This window comes from Cynocephalus volans, chromosome 14 (assembly GCF_027409185.1).
Source record: "Cynocephalus volans isolate mCynVol1 chromosome 14, mCynVol1.pri, whole genome shotgun sequence".
Taxonomy (NCBI): domain Eukaryota; kingdom Metazoa; phylum Chordata; class Mammalia; order Dermoptera; family Cynocephalidae; genus Cynocephalus; species Cynocephalus volans.
Window position 1 is genome coordinate 66,758,957 of NC_084473.1, and position 23,208 is coordinate 66,782,164.

The following is a 23,208-nucleotide window of genomic DNA, read 5'->3' on the forward strand; positions in this document are numbered from 1 at the left end:
CGAACTTCTTAAAAGTGAAGCACTAAACACTTCTTTGGAAGTTTTGTGTACTTGGGCAGGGCTTATTGACTGGCATACTTCATGGTATGGGGATTAGAAGCCAGTTAGGTATTTTTGGTGGGGACCCTCAAATGTTAGTACCTATCTTTTCTCTTGGGAGTTTTTCCACAGATGGATCCTCCAACATCCTGCCTGGTGGGTAGTAAGTCTGGCTGTTGGTGTTCTAGAGTTGAACAAGGATAAGGAGCTAGGGATCTCATTTACGCAAGTACACAACATTGCGCTTAGTCCTATCTTCTGTGTAACATAGCCTAGGAAAAAAGTTACTTTTTCCTTTTTTAGTTGAATTACTATCAGAATAACTTCAGCCTCCAACTTTAGAGGCCACAGTGTAATTACTGGCTCATCTTGGAAAAAAAATCTCATCTCCGAAGCCAGTGCTGCAGATAGCTATTTGAATAAAGCAAAAAATTCTAATAACTGAAGGACACTCAAGATATACTACTGTTGATACCTGTAGTTTTCATATATGGTTTATCCCTCACCATATTACATATGAATAAAGATCTCCAAATGAAGGGAGAAAATCCTATTCAGTTGAGACATATACATTATATGAGGGTACTTCAAAACATTTGTGGAAAAATAGAATTAAAGATAATATAAATCTTTCCATGAACTTTTTGAAGTACCCTTGTATTAAGGCTCTTAAATTAAGATTCATTGTTTTGGAGGTATGTTCTTCAAATTCTAAACACAACAGTCATAATGCAGTGATTGGAATAAAATGTAATATGCCCCTAAAAAGAAATGATTGCTTTTAGAAATCACTCTCATTTTAAAGTCTGTTTTATTTCCTATAAACACATTTTGTTTTTCTAATTCAACTGTAACCTCAGGAGTACTCTACAGCACTTAGTAAACCTAACTGCCTTTATAAAGGCAATCTAATCCTTATCAACTGCCTTCTCAAATTTAAGAGGACTCTAACATACATACAGGGACACAGCAGGAGGAGAATAAAAACTAGAATGTGAATCTCGTTTTCTTTTTTAAAAGATGACCGGTAAGGGGATCTTAACCCTTGACTTGGTGTTGTCAGCACCACGCTAACCCAAGTGAGCCACGGGCCGGCCCTTGAATCTCATCTTCAACAGGGAGATAAAGGAAAATGAGACCCTGGTTTCATAATTAGTTGAAATCTGCAGATTTGTAGTATTAAACGGTAACCCAATACAAACCATGGTTTCTGGAATAAGTTTAAAAAAAAAAAAAAATCTGAGTGAATATAACAATATGGCTAGACCAAAAGAAAAATAAAATCTCTCACACACAATAATCACTGCAAGAAAATCCCACAGGGTATAGAAAACATAAAGGAACTTTAATATTCAAACAGTCAGGGTAAAGAATACTGGATTAATGACCCACGAAGTGTGAATCACTTCAGGTTCTTTACAGTACCAGAAAGTAAAATCTGAATGCATATTGCAGAGAATGGAACCATTTTAAAAACTTTAATTTCCTTACCTGATATTAATACCAGTATGCTTATTAGACTGAAAAAATTTAAAATGATTTTTTTTAACACTAAGAGTAAGATTTAAACCAAAGCAATGTTCCTGAAATGTGAATTTGTTCAGTAGTAACCTTATCATCATGAGTACTGACACCACTTTCTTCTCAACAAGTAGTCAATGTACATTTTAAGATTTGTGCAATAAGAAAATATACTGACTAATAACTGTTATTACTTGAAATAGTCAGGATGAAAGAAAAACTATACTTTAAATTATTTATGCCCAAATAATTTACCCTGCAGTCCATGAGATGTACAGGAAATAAAATATTTTTTTAATAAGAGAAAAACAATGAGGGTCCTAAAATAGAAATATAAGCCAGAAGAATCTTAAAATAGCTTCCTGATATTTTATTTTTTTGAGTATTCATTTAAGCTGCTTTTGGTTGCATGCCCTGATCTGTAGAAGTTAACAAGGAAATAAAATTTCCAAGTATTTAAAAAAGGTACTCATCTTCCATAAAGCAATTTTTAATGTATCAACACTTAAAAATACACAGTGACTTAATGAAACATCAGCACAACTGCATAGAATTGAGCTCCAGAGAATTATACACTTATGAGCTGTCTTTCCTGGGCTGTGGTTTACAAGGGTATTGGCTTAGAGACCAGCCTAGAGTCATTTGCACCTACCTGGAAGATACAGGCCAGGAAACTTAAAATTTCACAGGCCTCTTCTACTCCTAAATAAAATGCTGGGAGCTCTCTGAAGGTCTTAAAAACCACCAACCATTCAAATATGTATACTGGGGACCCTTCCTCTCTGTGAGTCAAGGAGGAAGAAGGTTTGTGACCTCCACTGAAAACAAAACAAAACAAAATCTCCCACAACTCTTCTAAGAGACTCTGAAATGTACTAGAAATTTCAAAACTAGAACAATGCCATCAAAGATTAAACCTCTTAATGCTCGGAGCCACCCCAAAATAATAAAATTGGGAACTCCAGGAAAACAGGTACCAAAAGAATCAAAATAATGATTGCACTGAGGATTCTCTTCTTTGAAGGCTGTTTAAGGAGGTAGGATTTTAAGGTTTTTTGTTTATCTTTTGGCCTCTGAACATTTAAAAAATGCTTTGCCCGGCTGGTCCTTCAGGCTAATTTTGGAGTTCATAATGAACTCCAAGCCTGACATAAGGAGATTCTACAGTTTCACAGCTATCATTTGTACATATTAAAATTAAGTTGATTTACTCTTTCTGAGCAAATCTAACTAGAAAACAGCAAATTAATATATTCCTTTACATACAACTTTGTGTCTCAAAATTCTTGAAAAACAAGAGCAGATGACTTTGTATTCAAAGACTATCAAAGTATGTATTTGATTTTCACATGCAAACAACTTAATACCTTATGAATCTCACGTCAACTCTGCATGATGCCTTTAAGAAGGAAATGACATACAAAGTTTGCTAACTGTGCAAAATATTAAACTGCTAAAACATTTTACATAATGAAATAACACATGTAAATGTAGAAGTTGACACATGAAATTAACATGGCATAAGAACTTATCACATTTCGGAGATTTTCTTTAGTAACAAATTTTTGTTTTTATAGTTCCTGGTACACAGCAAAGTTTATCACAGAAGATAAAAATCCTTTTAAACAAATCCAACAGCGAATTCTTGAGGCACCTTCTCATATAAAACACAAGATGAATGCAATTATCAGTCCATCTGAGAAAAGTTTTCAATCTAAGTGAACATCATTTTTTTTCATTTTTAAGTATATTTTACAGAACTTTAATAAGGCAAGACAAATTTGTGAAAAAATGTAGATACAAAAATGATGTAAACTAATAATTTATATTTAAAAACCCCAAAGGGATAACAGTGAGATGGGACAGCTTGAACAATGCCTATTTTTTTAACCTAAAACAAACCTGTGCATAAGCTAAAAGATTACAAAGAACTTCTAGACTTTGCACAGTTTTGGTTTTTCTTTTTTTACATCTTTATATTACATGTTTTAAATCATATCAGGAATGCAAACTAGAACTGCACACTACTTTAGTGGAAAAAAGTTCAACATTGTGCAATTTTCTGCCTCTTAATTTTTAAAAAGTGGCAGCAATCCCTGCATTTGTATTTGAAACAAGGATCTGAGAAACTTTATCAAAAAAGATAATGAAGGCAAAAATTGGCAGACATCCAGCATCTTGTTTCTTTTTAAAACAATGTGGATGATAAGTAATTTCATGATTAAAAAATGAATCTTTTAAATAAATACATTGTATCTGACATTTGCACTGACTGATTTGATAAATCTTTAAGTAAACAACGGCTTTACTACACTCCCTGTAGCCTCAAGCCACTGGCTTTAGATTCTGGAGTCCTTTTTCACTGGGTTTCATACCCTGCCACTCGATATCCTGCCGGCTGATTAGGCAACATGCTGCCATTCTGCCCTTGAGGTGGCTGCACTCCGTAATTTGGTCCCATCCATGGTGCAGAAGACTGCGTCTGACTGGTAGAGAATGAGAAGGAAACAGAGGGGAGGGGAAATTTACTGATTAAAATAAAGAAATGCCAAGAATAAATAACATACATGGGAAATGGGGAAACATACATTTTCTTAAACCCGTATAAATGAATAACTGTTATGCCAGGGAAAGCAAAGACAAAAGTAAAAGTTTTTTCTCTTAAAAACAAACATCCATATAATGTTTAATTTGGGCAGTTTAATTTTGTCAGAAATTACAGCTAAGAAAATACCCTTAACCTATAAACATTTATCATCTTTGAACTCAGAAAAACCCACTTCCGATCTCAGAAAGGAAAACTGTCCATTTCCATCCGGGTTGAGCAAGACACTACCTGAAAGAAACTTGATCATTTGGTACAATAAGAGCTAGCATTTATACTATTCAAAGAAGAAAATAAAACAATTATTAGCATATGGAAGGTCATAACTTTTTTCAACATTTCAAATACAAGATTTTTTAAAAATCCAAGTATTTTTATTTCCAGTTTGTTTTTCAGAAATTTAAGTAAATAAAATGGCATTATTCAGGGTATATAAGGAAGCTTGCCATATAACAATGTATGAATAAACCCTTTTGCATAGAAAAAAGCATAATAAATAAAATAACTAGCATCAAAATAAATGTGTCTACGAATGGCAAGGTGACCATTAGTCAAGTGAAAAGCTTAACAATCATTAGGTTCTTTTTAAAAAGAGAAGTATTTAAAACTATAAAAACCATTCTAAGTCTCAAAGGCTATAGCTATGCTTTACAACAGGGGGCCACATTACCTACTAAATACTTAAAATTCTTTTTGACACTTTGAGAGGTTAATAGAGGAAAAGATCAAATATGCTTACTTGAATCCCTGCTGGTTCCACGCCTGGCCATACATTCCATATGCAGGTACTTGCCAACCATTAGGCATATATTGGCCAATTTGTTGTGCATTTCCATACCACTGGCCCCACTGGCCATAAGCTTGTGGATATCCAATTTGATTCTGCTATTAAGTAAAATTATAACAGATAATTTAGTACTATTTGAAGTTATTTGTACATGTACAGTTCTAATTACCACTAACACTTAGCCAAAACACATAGAGCCATCATTACAATTAAAATGACAGGATAAACAAGAGTTTAGTAAGTGACTGCTAAAAAAAAGTGAGGTTATAATGCTGTTAACTCTGATGCTCTGAATGACAGTCTTTGTAAGGCAGCGGGTAATGCCCTAGTAATAAATATTAAACTCAGTATAATGTTAAAGTGTTTGGTAAACTATCCACATAACTGTTTCCTTTGAACAGGAAAGTTATAAAGATTATTTATCCCTATATTCAGTTTACTGAAGAAACCTATATAGTTTAGGATTTTCTTACTCCCAGCTCTGTGCTCCATTTACAACTTCATAGAAATCTTTGTGAGAACAAGTTTGAACCACTGATGCTGCCTGGAAAAACAAAAAGCAGCAAAATCTGGAAGAAAATGCCAAGGCCCTAAATATATAGCTTTATTTTTGTTTCAGCTGAGTCAAGCACGCTTGTGTGTTCTCCAAATAATATGTGAATAAATCTACCAAGTATTAAAAAAAGATTTAATACCCTATTAGGTTTGTCGGAGCATTTTAAAATCCACTGTGTGAACATGAGTCAATTGAGGCGGTCACATTCATCATGTCACCACTGCAATCCATGAAACACCACTCTGGAACTATAATACATGTAGGAAGAGCCCTTATATACTATCATTTTAACTAGAAACTTATGAACAAGGATTATCAACAATATTCACTTAATAATCTTATTAGCCTAGCAATTACATCCCAAAGTTAAGAACCTTCTCACCTGTTGCACGGGATTTATCACATCAAGGGTTTCTTTGCCCCAATAGCATTTCACAACATGACCTTCAATAGTAGTACCATTAACAGAAACAATTGCATGTGCTGCACTTTCATGGGAATTGAACCTATTGAAAACAATATTAAGAATCACCAATTCAAATTTTAAAAAATATTTATAAATAAAACTTTTTAAAAATTAAGGTGTGCCTGAGGTAAAACAAGCAGTGTGCCTAAATGAATCAATAAAATGGTATATTTTCTTTGTTATTATTATTATTTTTTTCAAAGATCTTGCAGTTCTGGAGAAAGTTTTTTTTTTTTTTTTTAAATTTAATTTAATTTTACTTCTCAAAATACATTGTACTTGATTTTCATTCCCCTTTATCCATTCCTCTCCCGCCCTCCACCTCCCACCCCCCATCGTATCTGTGCACTTGGCTTAAATAGTTCAAGGAATTTTTGTGGTTATGGTGAAAGTTGTTTTTATGGAGGATATATTTCATAGGCCTTCTGTTGGAAAGAGGGAGGTATTTAAAAAAAAAAAAAAAAAAAGGCCAGAGAAATTTCTATTTCTTTATAACCAAGGTAAATTTTAAAGAAAACCACTAAGTTAAATGTTCAAAAATTATCTAGAGGGAAAAGTTTTTTTAAAAAAACAACCCCTACCGAACAAATGAATATCCTTTATCTGGAAAGACTCGAATTTCCATTATTTGTCCAAATGGCGAAAAAGTCTGACGCATTAGTTGTTCTGTTAGACAAAAAACAAAAACAAAAAAAAGAAACCACACTAAGTTATAAAAAAAATCCTACAAATATTAAGCCTCTTAGTTTAAAAACTAATGCCACACAGGTAAAGCTACCATACCTGTTAGCCCAGAAGTAACACCTCCACAGTATACAGTACAGTTGCTTGGACTAGACTGATTTACAACCTCATCATATGATAGCTGTTTGGTGTTTGCTGAGGAGGGAAAAAGTTTTATATCCTTAATTCCTTAAACGTTCAGAAAGAGAAAAGCAGCATTAACTACAGTACTGCAATGGCAATATTTACCTTGATCAAAATGCATATATAATACACATTACATTTGAATTTAGGACTAAACCTCCCCCAAGAATGTCTAGAAAATTACCCAGTATTCTCTGTTTAATAGGAGACTTGACATTAGAGATAGTATAATTTTTATTTATAATTACAAAAATGAAAACTAAGTACATTTTTGAACAGTAGTCTTGATTTGCTTCTCATCTATTTCTGCAATAAGTCTCCGGGAAGAGCTCTAACATTTAAAATCTAGTGTATTTTTCTCCAAAATTCCACATTTCCTTTTCTTCTCCAATACACCTACACTCATATGTACTCTTTGGAGCTGGAGGCTTTCGGGTTGCCCAGTTAGTTCTGATTTGTCTTCCACCAAGCCACTGGCCACCCATCTGTTGAATGGCGTTTTCAGCATCCTGTTCCACACAACATTAGAAACAACAAAGAAGCCACTATTAGTTAATGTTAAACAACTTTTAGCGGTAGAGAAAACCTGGTGCTTTTCACAAAAATTTTTTTTCAAGTGAAAATGCTTTATGAAATATACAATATATGGTAGCTTTCTTAAAATGCAATGGTGCTTTTTAATTATCTGTCTTTTATTTGGATATCAGACTTTGGGAACGTTAATCATCTGAAAAATTCCTGAGCCCCAAGTCCCTAATAAGGTAGCTATCATAAAGTTTGTACAACAACTCAGACTACTGTGAAGAGTACCTTATTTTACACAATCCACCAAGCTTGTTGATGACAATATCTGGTATCTCATTCATCCAACAAATAAATACTGAGCAGTTAGCGTGTTCTAGAAACCAGGTTAAGAGTTAAGGGTACACTGATGAACAAACACACATGATCTACTGCATTCTTACATGAATTTTACATTCTTTTGGGAGAACAAATGAAGTAATTACAAACTGTGGCAAGTGACATGACTGACATAAAAGGCTGAGATAGAGAACACAGGCACAGGAATCTACTTTAGACAGCATGATTTGGGAAAGTCTTTCTAAAATGACATTTAAGCTGAGATTGAGAGGAGTAGGAGCTAGCCAAGTCAAAACAATGGGGAAGAAAGACTCAGTAGATAGAAAAGCATTGCAAAGTGTGTTAAGGCAGGAAAGAGTCTGGTATACATCTGAAAGAAACATGTAAAAATAGATTAGTTTCAGTAGAATCTAATAAGCAAAAAAAGGGTGCCAGAGAACAGAACAGAAAGATCTTAAGTAAGAGATCATCATGATATGATAAATGTATTTTTGGTTTTTTTTAAAGATGACCATTAAGGGGATCTCAACCCTTGACTTGGTGTTGTCAGCACCACGTTCTCCCAAGTGAGCTAACCAGACATCCCTATATAGGAATCCGAACCCACAGCCTTGGTGTTATCAGCACCACACTCTGCCAAGTGAGCCAGGGGCTGGCCCTTGATTTATGTTTTAAGAAGGCCATTCTTAGTGCTAGAAGGAGAATGGTTTAGGGAGATGAGTAGTAAATGGAAAAAGACACTTTATAAGACTACTGAAATACTCCAGATTTTAAAAATGCTGATGGCCAGGAGTAGTGCAGTAGCAGTGGATGTAATCTAAAAGAAGAGCCAACAGAACGTCAGGAGGTGGGTGGGGAGGCACAGTAAGTGAAAGAGGAAGAATCAAAGATAACTCCTAGGTTCCTGCTTTAGAAGTTGGAGAGACAGAGATAGAATTTACTGAAATAGGGAGAAAGACTGGGAGAAAGGAGGGGAACAAGTCTGAGGAAGAAACAAAGACCTGCATTTAAGACCTGTTAAGTTTGAGATGTCTACAAGACATCTAAGTGAAGACCACTTGTTACTAAGTGTGGAGCACACAGAAGTAGACTGAACTGGAGATATAAAATTCAGAGTCACGAAGAAAGACTAGAAAGAGAAAAGACAGCTTGAGACAAAGCCCTGAAAAACAGCAAAATTTAAAAATTGGGTAAAAGGAATAGTTGCTAGCTAAGAAGGAATAGCGAGCGATGAAGGAAAAAACTGACGTAAGTATACTGTCATGAAGCCAAGGTAGCAGAGGTCAAGAGGTGACCTTGAATAAAGTAGTGCTGGTAGAAAGCCAGCTTACAGTGGGCTGAAAAGAAAATAAGGTATAGTTTTTGTTTGCATATGGCAAATGTGGGCTTAATCTACCCCTAAAGGAACAGGCAAATATAAGGCTAAAAGCCTTTCTTGAGACACATAAAAAGGAAATGCATATTCTTAAAAAGAAAAAAAACATCGTTGGGCCAGCCCGTGACTCACTTGGGAGCAAGGGGTTAAGATCCCCTTACCGGTCATCTTTATTAAAAAAAAAGAAAGAAACAAACATTGTTTACCGCACTAACCAGTTTGAACTCCATGAAATGTTTAACTAATGTTTATGGGTTGAGTTTTTTGTGTCCCTCAAAATTGTATGAAGTCCTAAACTCCTAGTATGTGTGAATGTGACTTATTTGGAAATAGGGTCTTTGCAGATGTAATTAGTTAAGATTAGGATTAGGTGGGCCCCAAATCAAATATGACTCATGTCCTTAGAAGAAGAGAATGTGGACCCACACAGAGGGAAGACGACCACGTGAAGACAAAGGTAGAAATTGGAGTGATACAACTACAAGCCAAAGAATTCCAAGGATTACTGGTAAATACCAGAAGCTTAGGAAGAGGCAAGGAAAGATTTTTTCATAGAGCCTAGAAAGGGAGCATGGCCATGCTGACACCTTGGTTTTGAACTTCTATCCTCCAGAACTTTGAGAAAATAAACATATTTTTGTTGTTCTAAGCCATCAGCTTATGGTACTTTGATAAAGCATCCTAAGAAACAGATACAACTACTCACTCACAAAAGAAAAAAAAGACTTTTTATAGTGTGTGTGTATGTGCATGGTGGTGGATGTGAATGGGAGATAAAGTGGAAGCATATGCAAAAAATTCTTTTGAGAAATTTGATTCTGAATTTTAGCAGAGAAATGAGGATATAGACAGGGTAGGGATGTGGGGATCAAGTGTGATTTTGATTAAGAGATACTAGAACATGTTTTCTATTGATGGGAATAATCCAGTGGAGAGGGAGAGACTGATGACACAGGACAATAAGAACAAGGACAGCACATCATCGGATGAGTGGATAAGGAAAATGTGGTATATCTACAAAATGGAATACTACTCAGCTATAAAAAAGAATGAAATACTGCCATTTGCAACAACATGGATGGACCCTGAGAGAATTATATTAAGTGAAACAAGTCAGGCACAGAAAGAGAAATACCGCATGTTCTCATTTATTGGTGGGAGCTAAAAATAAATAAATAAATTCACACCCACACCCACACACACACCCACACACACACACACACACACACACCCCCCACACACACACCCGGGGGGGGGGGGGGTAAGAAGACATAACAACTACAATTCCTTGAAGTTGATACGACGAGCAAACAGAAAGGACATTGTTGGGTGGGAGAGGGAAGAGGGAAGAGGGAGGGAGGTTTCGGTAATGGGCCACAATAATCAACCACATTGTATATCGACAAAATAAAATTTAAAAAAAAAGAAAAAGAAAAGAAAAAAGAAATTAACCCTGAAGACATCTTGATCTCAGACTTCTAGCCTCCAGAATTGTGAGAAAATAAATTTCTATATTTAAAAAAAACAAAAAAACCCCAAAAACCAAAAAACAACAACAAAAAACAAGGACAGCACATATTATATGATTCCATTTCTAGTTTTTGTTTGTTTTTTAAAATTTATTTGTTTTTTTGTGGCTTCCATTTATAGTTTCTTTTGCGGATGATGAAAATATTCTAAAATTGATTAAGGTGATAGTTGCATAACTCTGCGAATTCCCTAAAAACCACTGAATTGTGTACTTTATTTATTTATTTATCTGGCATCTGGCTGGTATGGGGATCCAAATTCTTAACCTTAGTGTTAAAACACCATGTGAACTATACAGTTTAAATGAATGGATTTTATAAATTACATCTCAATAAAGCTGTTGTTAAAAAAAAAAAGAGGCAGCAGCAGCATAGGATGAAAGTCCTTGAAAAGGCAAGACAGGTGAGATCTCAATCATAAGTAATTTGGCTTTTGACAGGAATGACCTTTACTGTAACAGGAGGAAGAAGGGCCGGCTGGTTAGCTCACTTGGGAGAGTGTGGTTCTGATAACACCAAGGCCACAGGTTCGGATCCCTATATAGGGATGGCTGGTTAGCTCACATGGGAGAGCGTGGTGCTGACAACACCAAGTCAAGGGTTCCTTACTGGTCAACTTAAAAAAAAAAAAAAAAAAAAGGAGGAAGAACGGGAAGGTGAATGGATTTTATGTAAGTTTGGTGGCTTAAAGATGAGGAAATTCCTGTATGAGAGCTTCTTTCCTTCTCAGTGAAGCATGAGATAAGGTTGTCAAGCTTAGGGTGATGATGTAGGAAGAAGGGAGGAATATTTGAGGAGGTGGAGTGGGGTGGAATGAAACAGTTACCACAAAGAATGGGAAATTAAATGTATTAGAGAAACATAAGTTTACACAATAGTACTGCATACTCATCTAGTGTGTGAGGGTTAAATTAGAAGTGAAACCAGCTGGACTCAGCTTTTCTCCAGCAACATTCAGTTACTTTGGGGTAGGTAGAGAAGCTAAGTTCAACAAGTATTGAGGTTTTCATAGCATGCACAACATGGGAAACGATATGAGGGAGCTGGGGAGAATTGCAGTGAGGGCCATGGCACTGCACCAGAGCTGTCACATATCACAACTTTTATAGGAGTTGAAATGTAAACTTGGGAAAATTAAATCACTTACTCAAACTTACACCTGTGATGGTCACCAGAATTTGTATCCATCTCTGGCTAAATCCAGAGGCCACACACAGACTATTGATTCTCATTCATATAAATATGAATTCAATACTAATTTTTATAAAGCAGAAGCCAATATTTCATAATCTTGAGTGGGAAAAGTGAATTCCTAACCCACCTAAACCCCCAACTTATTTCCCTAAATTGCACTAAAATATTCTAAAAACTTATGAACTCAACACTGATTGTGGCTATCAATCCATTTCATTGTATGAGGTATTTTCCTACCTTTCCAAAATATTATGTTGTGATTAACAGTAAGGCTTTCAGGACCAACTACACTATCATAATTTTTATTTTCTCATCTCACAGAAAAAAAAACTTATAATTGGTAGATGGAACATGTACATGGCCAAGCTTAACTCTTTTCATCTCTCAATATGCTTTATCATTTCCAAAATTTTCTTCTAATATATGGGTTTTTCCCAATCTCTTAGGTTTACCTACTTTCTTCACAGGCTTTTGCACTTTCCTTTTTTTTTCCCCCCTTGATGGCTGTCTGGTACAGGGACAGAACCCTGGACCCTGGTGTTATCAGCACCACATTCTAACCAACCAGCCAGCCTAGCTTATCTACTATCTTAGAAGACAATTTCCTACATGTAGGGAAGATGATAGTTATACTGCATTAACACCTTTAAACAATCTGATCATAAGCTATAATGTTACTTTGAGAACAGCTGAGATACAATTGCAGTGCATTTTATGTTCTCATGCCTGGACTTATGAGCCATGTAAACATTTTTAGAGCAAAATTTTTATTTGGATAGTAAATCTTAGGCAAATACTGCAAGCAGGTATAGCAAATATCTGGATAATAAAAGTTCATAGTCAGGAATAATCAGAATTGACTGTCATATAAATTTTAAGTTTTACATAAAATTATCAGCATGACAGTTTGACACTATTTGGCATAGCTGCAAAGAGACATTTTAAAAAAACCCAGAAGGAACCATTATATCTTAGACTATTACAATAAATGACGTTCATAAATTTGACCTGGAGTCATCAAGAAATGACATAACATCTATTTGAAATACTCCATTTAGTAAAGTAAGAAAAGCCTTTCTAAAATACTTTCCATACTATGGAAAAACCTTAATGACTCATTCTAAGGCACTTTAACACAGAAGGTAGTGTTTCTATACTTATCATAGGCAACCACTAGTTATGACATAGAAGTAAACAATAAAATTCAAGGTTAACAAAACATTGGTGTATACTCCAAGACTTAGTGCACGTAACTTCTCCCACCATGCACACCTATATTCTTGAAAGTGTGATCCTGCTACATTTAACTGCTTTGAAATTTCAGTTATTGTACTAAAAAAGATTAAAGTACTTAATTATTTGAACTTGCAATAATACATTTACAAGGTTCAAACATCAAAAATTATAATACAGTGAGAAGATTCCCCCCCCTTCCCTCACCTGCCTAGTTCTTGTCACCTACCCCCAAATAGGAAACCCTGTCACAAGTTTCTTGTTTATCCCTGCAGGGGAAAACACAAATACGAACACACACACGCCATGCAACATATGTTTCCTTCCCTTTTACACAAATTATCCTTTCACCTAACAATATATAATGGAAATCTTTCATAATAAGTACTGCACTATTCTTTTTTTTCCCTGCAGACAACAGAAATTTCAAGCTCGCACAAATTGGTGTTCAGTAAACATTTGTTGAATAAAAGGAAAAAATAACTTTTCAAATATATTAATATATAATTTTTAAAAGTTTCCACCCATCAGGACATTTCATTAGCTACTTTTTATTTATTATTGGACTATAAAAGAGGGAGATAATGAATTACTGTAAATGAGATTTTCAACATCTTCCTTTGGCTGACAACTTAAACATCTTTACTTTCTATATTCCAAAAACATTTTATCAGCACTTCGCATGCATCAGGTGCTAAATAAATGTTGAATATACGACCAAACAGGAAAAAGAAGATATCTTCTAGTGAGGGTGCTACTTATTAGTGAAATGAACAAATGGTAGATAAAAGAAAGATTAATAATTAAAGCAAACTGAGTATTTCGATTTGTTACTCTTCAAGCACTGCACATGCACTTCTGATTGAGCTCACCCATTTGTTGAAAAAGGAGACAAAGCCATATCCCTTAGACTTTCCTGTTGCCATGTCTTTTACCACTCGGGCATCTCTGAAATCAGAAACAATCAGAAGTTTAGGTTCACATACTGTCTCTGGATATAAAATGAGAATTTCATACACAACTCATTTTCATGTATCACCTTCATTAAAGTGAACCTTTAATGCAAATTCACCTTTCATTCTATAAAACTTTTCATGTATTAGCAAGTGAGGCTTAATTTTATAGACATGCAAATCAATAACTTCTTAAATATATAAATACACATTGTACAGAAATTGCCTCCAACTTCAAAATGTGTTTTAAACTTTTAAATACTAAGCATGGTGAAAGCAGCTATTCACATGAATTAACCACTTATAAGGTTTATAGGCACATTAGATGAATGGCTTTCTTTAACCATGCAATTTATAATTTGCTATTTGACACCATATTCTACCTAATCATTAAAAAATTAAAATAGAAAACAAAAAACTAAAAGAATGAAAAAGTTACACATTCCCTAAACTACAAATTAAATTATTTCATTTTCTCAGATCAATTCATACCCCCCTTTTGGACTAGGGTAAATTTTGAGAACTTGACATTTTTAGAAATGTTAAATCATTGAAGAAAAACACTAGATACACACTTTAGTTTTAAACTATACAAGAAAAGATTTTATACTGAATTTTATAATAGCATTCATATACGGTTGATTGGAAACTACAAGATATAAAAGCAAAATTTTAAAAAGTCATAAAGTAAAAAAGCACGCCAACATTTATCCACTGTGAACCGTAGCTTGTAGTTAGCCAGGGCAATTCTGTCCATTCTTCAGAGACACTCTGCAAAATAACCAGAGCCCTATTATTTGAGATTGAGTAAAAACCCAGCCATGATAGCTAAAACTCCATACCTCAAAAAATTGGACTCAAATTGTGCTTCACAGGCAATCTGCATTTAAGTTAGCCAGGTATGTCACAATGCTTGTTCTCTCAGGGCACATGAACAAAACAGGCACTTTTACAAAAAAACCCAAGTCAGAAAGCCATGCAATTGTAATTTTATATTAAGGTATACATAAGCATATTTTAGACCAATTTAGGAGTGATAATAAAGTGTTTAGGGTCAAAATAACAAAGAGGTGGTGGTGAAAGGGAAAACTAGAGCAAGTCACTTCTCAATATGTAAAGATACTTATTAAATTATCTGTATGGTACACATGCATTTAATTTGGTAGCTGATTCACTTCTATACCAAAATTTGCTGGAATACCCTAAGCTCAAGGAAAAAGAAGAGTTCAAACTGTGTAAATTAGGGAAAGTACTATATTTTTTACACTAAATATTTTAATAGACCAATGCTTATTACACACCTTCTATAAATAAGCATTCTATAGAGAATATGTGAATATCATGAGAACCCTTAAACATATAGTTATCAACTTATCTCCTTTAACAACAAATCAGAAAAATATGCTATCAACTGCCAAAGGGTTCCTTTAATTTAAGAAAGTGTACTCCTTGAATAGCCTAAAACTCAGACTTGTACATTATCTCAATTGAAAATTATAAAACTTAAAAAAAGGCCTTACCAAGAAAAAAAAAATGTACACAGCAATAATTATGGGACCATGAGAAAATCTACAGACTAATATGATACACCAACATGTTCAACAAAAAGAAATTATCGATCTGTAATTAAAAAGCCATAAAACTGCTAAAATTTAAAGGTCATTTAAATTAAAACTCAGCAATTATTAAACAATCTTTGTCTAATCCCAAATTAAAATCCCTGTTTTCAAAAAAGCCACTTCAATTAAAAAGTCAAAGCATTTAAATGTCTAATCGGTTAGCTCAGTTGGTTAGAGAATTAGAGCATGGTGCTGATAACACCAAGGTCTGGGGTTCAATCTCTGTACTAAACCGGCCAGCTGCAAAACAACAACAACAAAAAACAAAGCATTTAGTAAAATAGCTACTTAATCTGTTCGCAATGCTAAAAAAACTTTTTAGGAAATCTTAGCCTTGAAATATATTCAACTCTTACTTATCCCTCTCTGAAAAAAATATCTGAGGAATAAACAGGAAAGATCTAGATCAGGGTTCTTAATCCTTTTATGGTCTGAGAATAGGGTGAAATTTACAAAGATTCTCCACATCAAAAGGAAAACACAAGATTTTGCATACAGAGATTTATAGAGCCCCTAAGAGGCCAAAGGAGACTCTCTCTAAGTCTAGATAACCAAAAGCAAGCTAACCATTATTGAAACCCTAAGACTGATTAAGAGGAACAATCAAGAAATTAGAGTTTTACTTATTTTCTTAATCAGTTCTCACTAAGAAAATGTCATCTAACAGAAGAGTTCATGTATAAACCCTAATCTTATGACTGCATTTAAACTTGGCCATCTCTTGATTGCACTGTCATCCTTTACTTATGAACCACAACTCTTCAAATGAAAACTCCCAAAATTCATCACCAATACTACTGGCATTTACTTTCCAGTCTCCTCACTTTCTCATCTCTGCTCTACTCAAACTAAACTACAACTAGCGTTTCTTTTCAACTATTCTAAGTGGAACAATAATAAATCAACCAGAAACCCTAAAAAAATTGTTTTCTAAATGCAACAATTACTCCTAAGAAAGTACTATAAACAACTTGTTATTCTTATTCTAAAATGGCATGCCTTTCAAAATATTAAAGTTCTTCTATGATGAATGCTACCTTGAGTGAGATATTTATGAAGGGCCTACAATGTATGATTAATAACAAATGCAAGTAAGACAGCGCTTCACAAAATACTATAAGGCAGTATTATTGTTGTTAACAGCTAAAAATAAAAATAAAAAGGGTAAATACCTAGGAAATAACATTGAAAAATTAGCTTTTCAGATTAAATCGTTAAGCTTTCTTTTTATTAAAATGTATGAACACAAAATGCATGGTATTATTTATTATATATTTAGAAGTGCCAAAAGAGCCTTAATTCCTTAATCATAGCACAAATTAACTAAAGATTATCACCAAGCTAACAAGACACCTATATAAAAAACTATAATGGCAAATTTGTCTCTTAAAAGCTAATGTTAATTGAAAAAGGATCTTAAGATAATTGAAGACCAAAGATTTAAACATCAATAGGAAAACAATCTATTGACGTTAACTTCTTGAATAATCCCTAAACAATGTAATTTGATTATATTCAAGTGTTAAAATTAGTGTCCAAAATTCACATTACAATTATTTTCAAATTACTTCTACATAAAATTGTTTCTAATTAAAAGAATTTCATTAATCTTCTGCTACTTACGATATTCTTCCGAATGGTGCAAAAGCAGCTTTTATATCTTCAGTTGTAATTTCTGGACTGAGATCACCAACAAAGACATGGAAATGATCTTATAAGGGGAAGGAAGGGGAAGTGAAAAGAAAAAGAAAATTTTAGAATTTAAAAAATACTAAAATCTATCCAATAAAGTATTCTTAAAATAATTTATGGATTATAATAAAGTACAAATAAAACACTATTCTATATCTATACAAATCCTATCAATTTTAAATGTAATGAATCAGGTAACAATAGAGGAAAGAGTCTCCTAAAAAGACGATGATATATCTAACTGGAAACTGACAGTTATATTTCTATTTACAGTCAATTACTCTATTGGTCTAAGAAAATAAGCTAATATATAACAAGTTTCAGTTCTGCAAAAAGTTTGACGACTTAGTTACCACTCTAATAGTAACTATTTACTTGTATTCAGTTTACCACTACATTAAAGCTTTACAAATTAAAATAAAATAGTGGTATTGTGAGTTATGTAGACTAGATTTGCCTCAGTTAAGACAATTTACTGAAGTTAGCTACGTGATAAACCTGATTTAACCATATTTTGTGAAGAACAATCAAAGAAATACCTTGCATTGCAACAGTTTGATGTTAAAGTATTTGACAGTTTTCTCAAAAGCCAACTGTTTTGGTTGCCCAGACATTACACCATTCAGTTTATGTGAATCCATGTGCAAGTGAACTAAGACTGAAGGCAACAGAATGAAAACAGTAATCCCTTCATTTTATATCAGAACCATTAAAAAAGCATTGGAGAGAAATAACCATCCCATATCTGATGTTTTTAAAAAAAGACAATTCTCAAAAAAAACCAAAAAACAAAAAAACCCCCCCAAAAAACCCACTTTCAAAATGTAAAATTGTTGGACCAACACTTTAAAGTGGACATAAATACCAATTTTGACAAAGTATATTCAGAAAGAAAAGTTACCCCTATTTGGCAGGCCTTAAGCAACATACTGGATCGCTCTTTGGGAAACACAGTTTCAGAAGCAACTCAAGCATTTGGAAGATCTGGGTATGAAGCCCAGACAGTGACCTCAAGGAAGCAGAATACCTTGCCCTTTTGTTGGTGAAAGTATTTCTAAGGCATCAGCTGCTACCAAGGGGGTCAGAGAGCTTGAGCTAGCAACAGAATAGTGGACAAGCCACACTTGGTCAACACTGGGAAGAAGGGAAAAAAAATACTGCCAGAGAGACAAATAGCAATACTATCTCCTCCCTCCCCCCACCCCCAATATCAAACAAAAAAACTTCAAGTGGTTAGTGAATACCCTTTCAAGAGATTTCATTTTATGTTTAAGAAGATACAATTACCTTGTGAACGCTGTGTGCTGACAACGGTACTACCTGATGACAAAGATTAGATTTGTTCTTAAATTTATTAACACAAACACATTAAATCATATCTTAGGATAACGATCAAAACATTACTGCAAACATGTATGATGTTTATATGCTTTACAATAAAACTACTGGGTATAATAAAAACAAACGTTCAAAGAGTATAAAATATACTTACTGCTTGTATCTTTCTTTTGACTGCTGGGGGTTGTTGCCCAATTCACTTTGACTTCCTGAAAAAATTTTTCTACATTTATACTCCATAAAAATAAAGCTCAAAATCAGAATTTGCATCTATGAACACATAGCAAGTTATATGTTTGAGAGAAAATATTCAAGGGGATACCAGTTCTGGTCAGTTTCAATAATTATTTTTTGACCTACTTAGGCAAATAATGTTGACAAATCCTAATCTTTATATGTCTCTGTTAACATTTAATTAATTTTTCTTACCTAAAGTATTGATAATTTTTTTCCTTTTATCCTTCTCTATTAGCATTCAGTGTTCCTAGACGTTTCATCCAAGCTTGAGTAATTCAACAAATATTTTAGTATTTACCATGTGCACAGCACCAAGTAGAATATTAACACAAACACAGGCCTCTGCCTTACAAAAGCTTTACCCCACCTTTTTAATATTAATTGTGAATAAGTGATCTTTGCTATAAAGTGAATATGCTTCTAAAAAGGAAATATATGTTACAAAATTTTCCAGTGCAAATCACCTTAATTATGACAGCTTACCTTACCCATTATCTTCCGTCCATTCATAGCAGCTAGTGCTGCAGCTGCATGACGATGCTCATGAAACTCCACAAAACAATATGGATCATTTCCAGCAGTCTGTTGGGAGAAGAAACAAGAAAGAGAATCTTAAGCTTTATTTTCTCACTACCTTAAAATTACGTAAAGTTTTTTTTTAACCAAGTTTTAAATATCTCAGTTATTAGTAATTCGCTAGATAATTACTTTTTAAATCTAAATTAGTTTTATCTAAAAACTCAACTTTTTATAGAAAGTTATCGTCTTCAACAGTCATACTATACTACTATCATTTACTTTTCTATTAATGACTAAGTGTCCTAAGTGGAGAGCTGTAAATATATACATTTTCTCCCCATCATCATATAATCATTTCTGTAAGCTACAGAGATTAAGTTTGACTAGACTCCTATGTTCTCAAGTCCTGCTTTGGCTTTATATCATTTTTCTATCATTTCCCTGTTATATGTTACTTTTTTCTGCTATAAATGTACTTCTCTCCTTGCTGCTTCTAACCTGCTAAAAAGCAGAAAACCTCAGTCAACCTTCTTAAACCTGTTTCTAAAATATAAGTAAACAGGCTCTGAAAACTGAAGAGGTTCTCTGGTAAGTAGTTTTAGCATAGGTTTTAGAATGTGGACTTTTTGCCTGCTTGGAAGACTTTTAAAAATTCTCTCCCCTTTTCTGTTGTTGTTTCAGGTAGTTGGGTTTATATGATCAGTAAAGCCTGGATGTACATTATACATTTAAGGAGCGGAAAAAACATCAAATATTTTATACCTAATAGTGCAAAATACAAAATGACTTTATAGTCCATTTTAAAATTCTTTCCATAATCTTCTAAACAGAACTGTTTAAGAAACTAATTCAAAAGACTAGAGCATTACTAGAATAGAGGAATATACCATTTTGTTTCAAGCACATTTAATAGTTTAAAAGAGTCACATACCAGCCAGCCGCAAAAAAAGAAAAAGAAAAAAAAGTCACTGGCAATGATTTTTAAGAATTTTTAGAGCAAGAAGGCAACCATAAAATTCAGTATATTGGGACTATATTTTGTTTGTAAAAAACTAGAGAATGTAAAAATTGTATAACTGAAATTGATACACTTAATGGGAATTCTATTACAAAGATCAAGCTGACAGGCATTAGAATATGGTGAGAAAAAGTATCTTGTACTTAAGAGTAGAGCAAACAAATGAAAAAGAACTCATGTTTTACTAAATTTGTATCCAGAAAAAATTAACCCTTTGAATAATAAGAACGTTAAGCGTGTGTGTGCGCGCGCGCATGTGTATTGGTGTATAATTATATAGCTTTTATACTCCAGGAAGTATAAAATACATAAATGTGAATAGAGTAGAATTTAGATTTGAATAATAAATATCTAAGCGTTTGAGTGATCAAAGTCCAAGATTTATACAAAACAGCAAAAGCTAACCTAACTATTCTGTAGGTCAGGCAGTCATTAATATTTTGCCTAGTAATCACTGCCCAGACAGGGAGAAAAGAGACTACAGCATTCAAACTAATGGAGAAGATTCATATTCAGATAGATCAATTGGGGTTTACATCCTTGCTTTGCCTCATTTCCTTATACTAAATGAGAATAATCTTGTTTATAATGTTTCTATTGGATCTTTGTGATAATGCATTGAATTAAGTGAGTATTCCATAAATGCTATTACTGGGATAAGGAAGGAGATCTACATCAAGGTAAGACTGGTTTTAAACTCCCCATCATCTTACATTTTAAGATCTAGGACAACAAATCAAAGCCAATTGACTAAACAATTACTTTTTGAAATACCAAGTAAAAAAGAGTTGAACTGGAATAAACAGGAAAAAAAGTAGCAGATACATATACACATGTACATGATTTTCTTTCCTACAGAAAAGAATACCTAGTTTAAAGGAAGGGGAAACTACGGGATAAAAGGATTTCTCTTTAGCACTGTCTTTCTCAACAAAAAAATTTTAATTTGTCTTTTTATTTATTTTTGTTTTATTTTGGTACTGGCCAGTATGTGGATAAATTTGTCGTTTTATGCATATTATGACTCAGGGGAAACATCAAACAGATGACTGAATTCAATGTCTTTCCTACACATTAAGGTCTGATGGATATAGCTTGGATTTAATTTCCCCCAAAACTTAATTCCCACTGTAACTGTTGAGGGAGGGAAATCCTATTATGGTAATTGAAAGGTGGGGCCTTCAAGAGGTGAGGGGATTGTGAAGACCCTGCCATTGTGAATGGTTTAAGTGTGGTGGTGGGAGTGGTTCTGAGGTCTTTAAAAGGAGAGTGCATGAGATGCTCTCTCTCTCTCTCTCTCTGCTCTGCCATTTCCTGACATGTAAGAGCCCTATGTTGCTGTAAAGCCACCACCAAAGACCCTCACCAGATGTGTTCCCTGGACTTTGGACTTCCCAGCCTCTGAAACTGTATGCAATATATTTCATTTTCTTACAAATCACCCAGTTCCAGATATTCTGTTATAAGCAACAGAAATGGACTAATACAGACAGGAATTGCCTAAATACAAGAAAAACTTGAATCACGATCTTTAAAAATAAAGTTAAAACACTTTTACTTTATCAAATGTCTATTATTTTTTATCCCATTTCCTAATTGAATTGTAATAACTGAATTTCTAGACTAACCAATCAACACTATATATAAACAATTCTGATACCTCAATGCACCTTAAAAAAAGAGCCTACATACATATGGTTCTCGTCTGCTCTAGATATGATTAGTTCTATTCTCTTCTTCCTTTATTTAGTAAAACAAATTAAACTCAGTTGTCAAAATGAATTCATAGCAGGTCCAAGTGTGGTAGTGTTTACAATTAACTGACCACAACCAGTTCCATATTTCTTTGTTATTTTTCCATTCCCACTGCTTTTCTTAACTCGTCTTAAAAAACAAAAAACAAAACAAAATCAAAATGGATTCATTACAAATTTGCTAAAATCCCTATGTATGTAGATCATACAAACTAAGAATTCCTGGAAGTAATGGCTTTAAGTAATGTGTAAAAAAAAAAAAGAAGTTAACTAAGTAAAATACCCTTACATCCATAATCATTTTGCAGTTTTTACAAGGTCCAATCTGGCTAAAGAGCTGGAGAATTAGAGCTTCTGTCACATCTCTGGAAAGGTTACCAACATATCTGAAAAACAGAAAAACAATTTACCATTTCATTATTTTGGGGGTTTTTTTGCTTGTTTTTCCTTTAACAATTTACCATTTTAAATTTGCTTGTTTTGCATCAGCTTCTAAAGTTGCTTACTGAAAAATGAATTTTGAGAGTAGGCAGGTCTTTGCATTAAAGTATTCTTTTTTTGGTTTTTTTTGGGTGGCTGGCCAGTTTTGGGATCTGCACCCTTGAACTTGGTGTTACCGGCACTGTGCTCTCCCAAGTGAGCTAACCAGCCAGCCCTTAAACTATACTATTTGACAGCAGCTCATAAAAGTTTTTCAACACTTTATCTCTTTCAAAACAGACATAAAATATGGTATGTTTAAATTTATTAGACACTGCTAGTAGAGAGGAGGCTAATGTGTCCATGTGAATTTTAGTCAACGTTATGCAAATTAAACCTGTTGCTTGTATCTAAGTTTCTAGGCTTACCTTAGGAAGATAAGTTTTAAAAAGTCTCAAATGAATCACTATTAGATATACAGAATATTTAAACAATCAATCCTGTGAAGCACTGCAATTATTTCTACTTCTATAGTATTACTGAGAACATTAATTTCCCCCCAATTTTTTTTTTTGACCAGTAAGGGGATTGCAACCCTCGGCACAGTGCTATCTGCACCATGCTC

General features: G+C 33.8%; 1 protein-coding gene across 8 annotated transcripts in view; it reads right to left on the reverse strand.

The window, feature by feature from the left end:
* Positions 1–1,404: 1,404 nt before the first annotated feature.
* TIA1 (TIA1 cytotoxic granule associated RNA binding protein) overlaps positions 1,405–23,208 on the reverse strand; it is a 31,574-nt gene continuing 9,770 nt past the window's right edge. The window contains exons 2-13 of one of the 8 annotated variants that reach the window (XM_063077709.1): positions 22,453–22,549; positions 19,356–19,454; positions 18,790–18,844; positions 18,585–18,617; positions 17,229–17,316; positions 13,906–13,981; positions 7,242–7,350; positions 6,758–6,853; positions 6,556–6,640; positions 5,891–6,014; positions 4,905–5,047; positions 1,405–4,046 (exon numbers count right to left, since the gene is read on the reverse strand). In XM_063077709.1, the coding sequence (XP_062933779.1) occupies positions 3,920–4,046; positions 4,905–5,047; positions 5,891–6,014; positions 6,556–6,640; positions 6,758–6,853; positions 7,242–7,350; positions 13,906–13,981; positions 17,229–17,316; positions 18,585–18,617; positions 18,790–18,844; positions 19,356–19,454; positions 22,453–22,549 (1,132 nt within the window). In that variant the 3' untranslated portion in view covers positions 1,405–3,919. Of the gene's footprint in view, positions 4,047–4,904; positions 5,051–5,890; positions 6,015–6,555; positions 6,641–6,757; positions 6,854–7,241; positions 7,351–13,863; positions 13,982–17,228; positions 17,317–18,584; positions 18,618–18,789; positions 18,845–19,355; positions 19,455–22,446; positions 22,550–23,208 lie in introns of those variants that run through there. The other 7 variants (XM_063077708.1, XM_063077707.1, XM_063077706.1 and 4 more) reach the window with 7 other exon arrangements.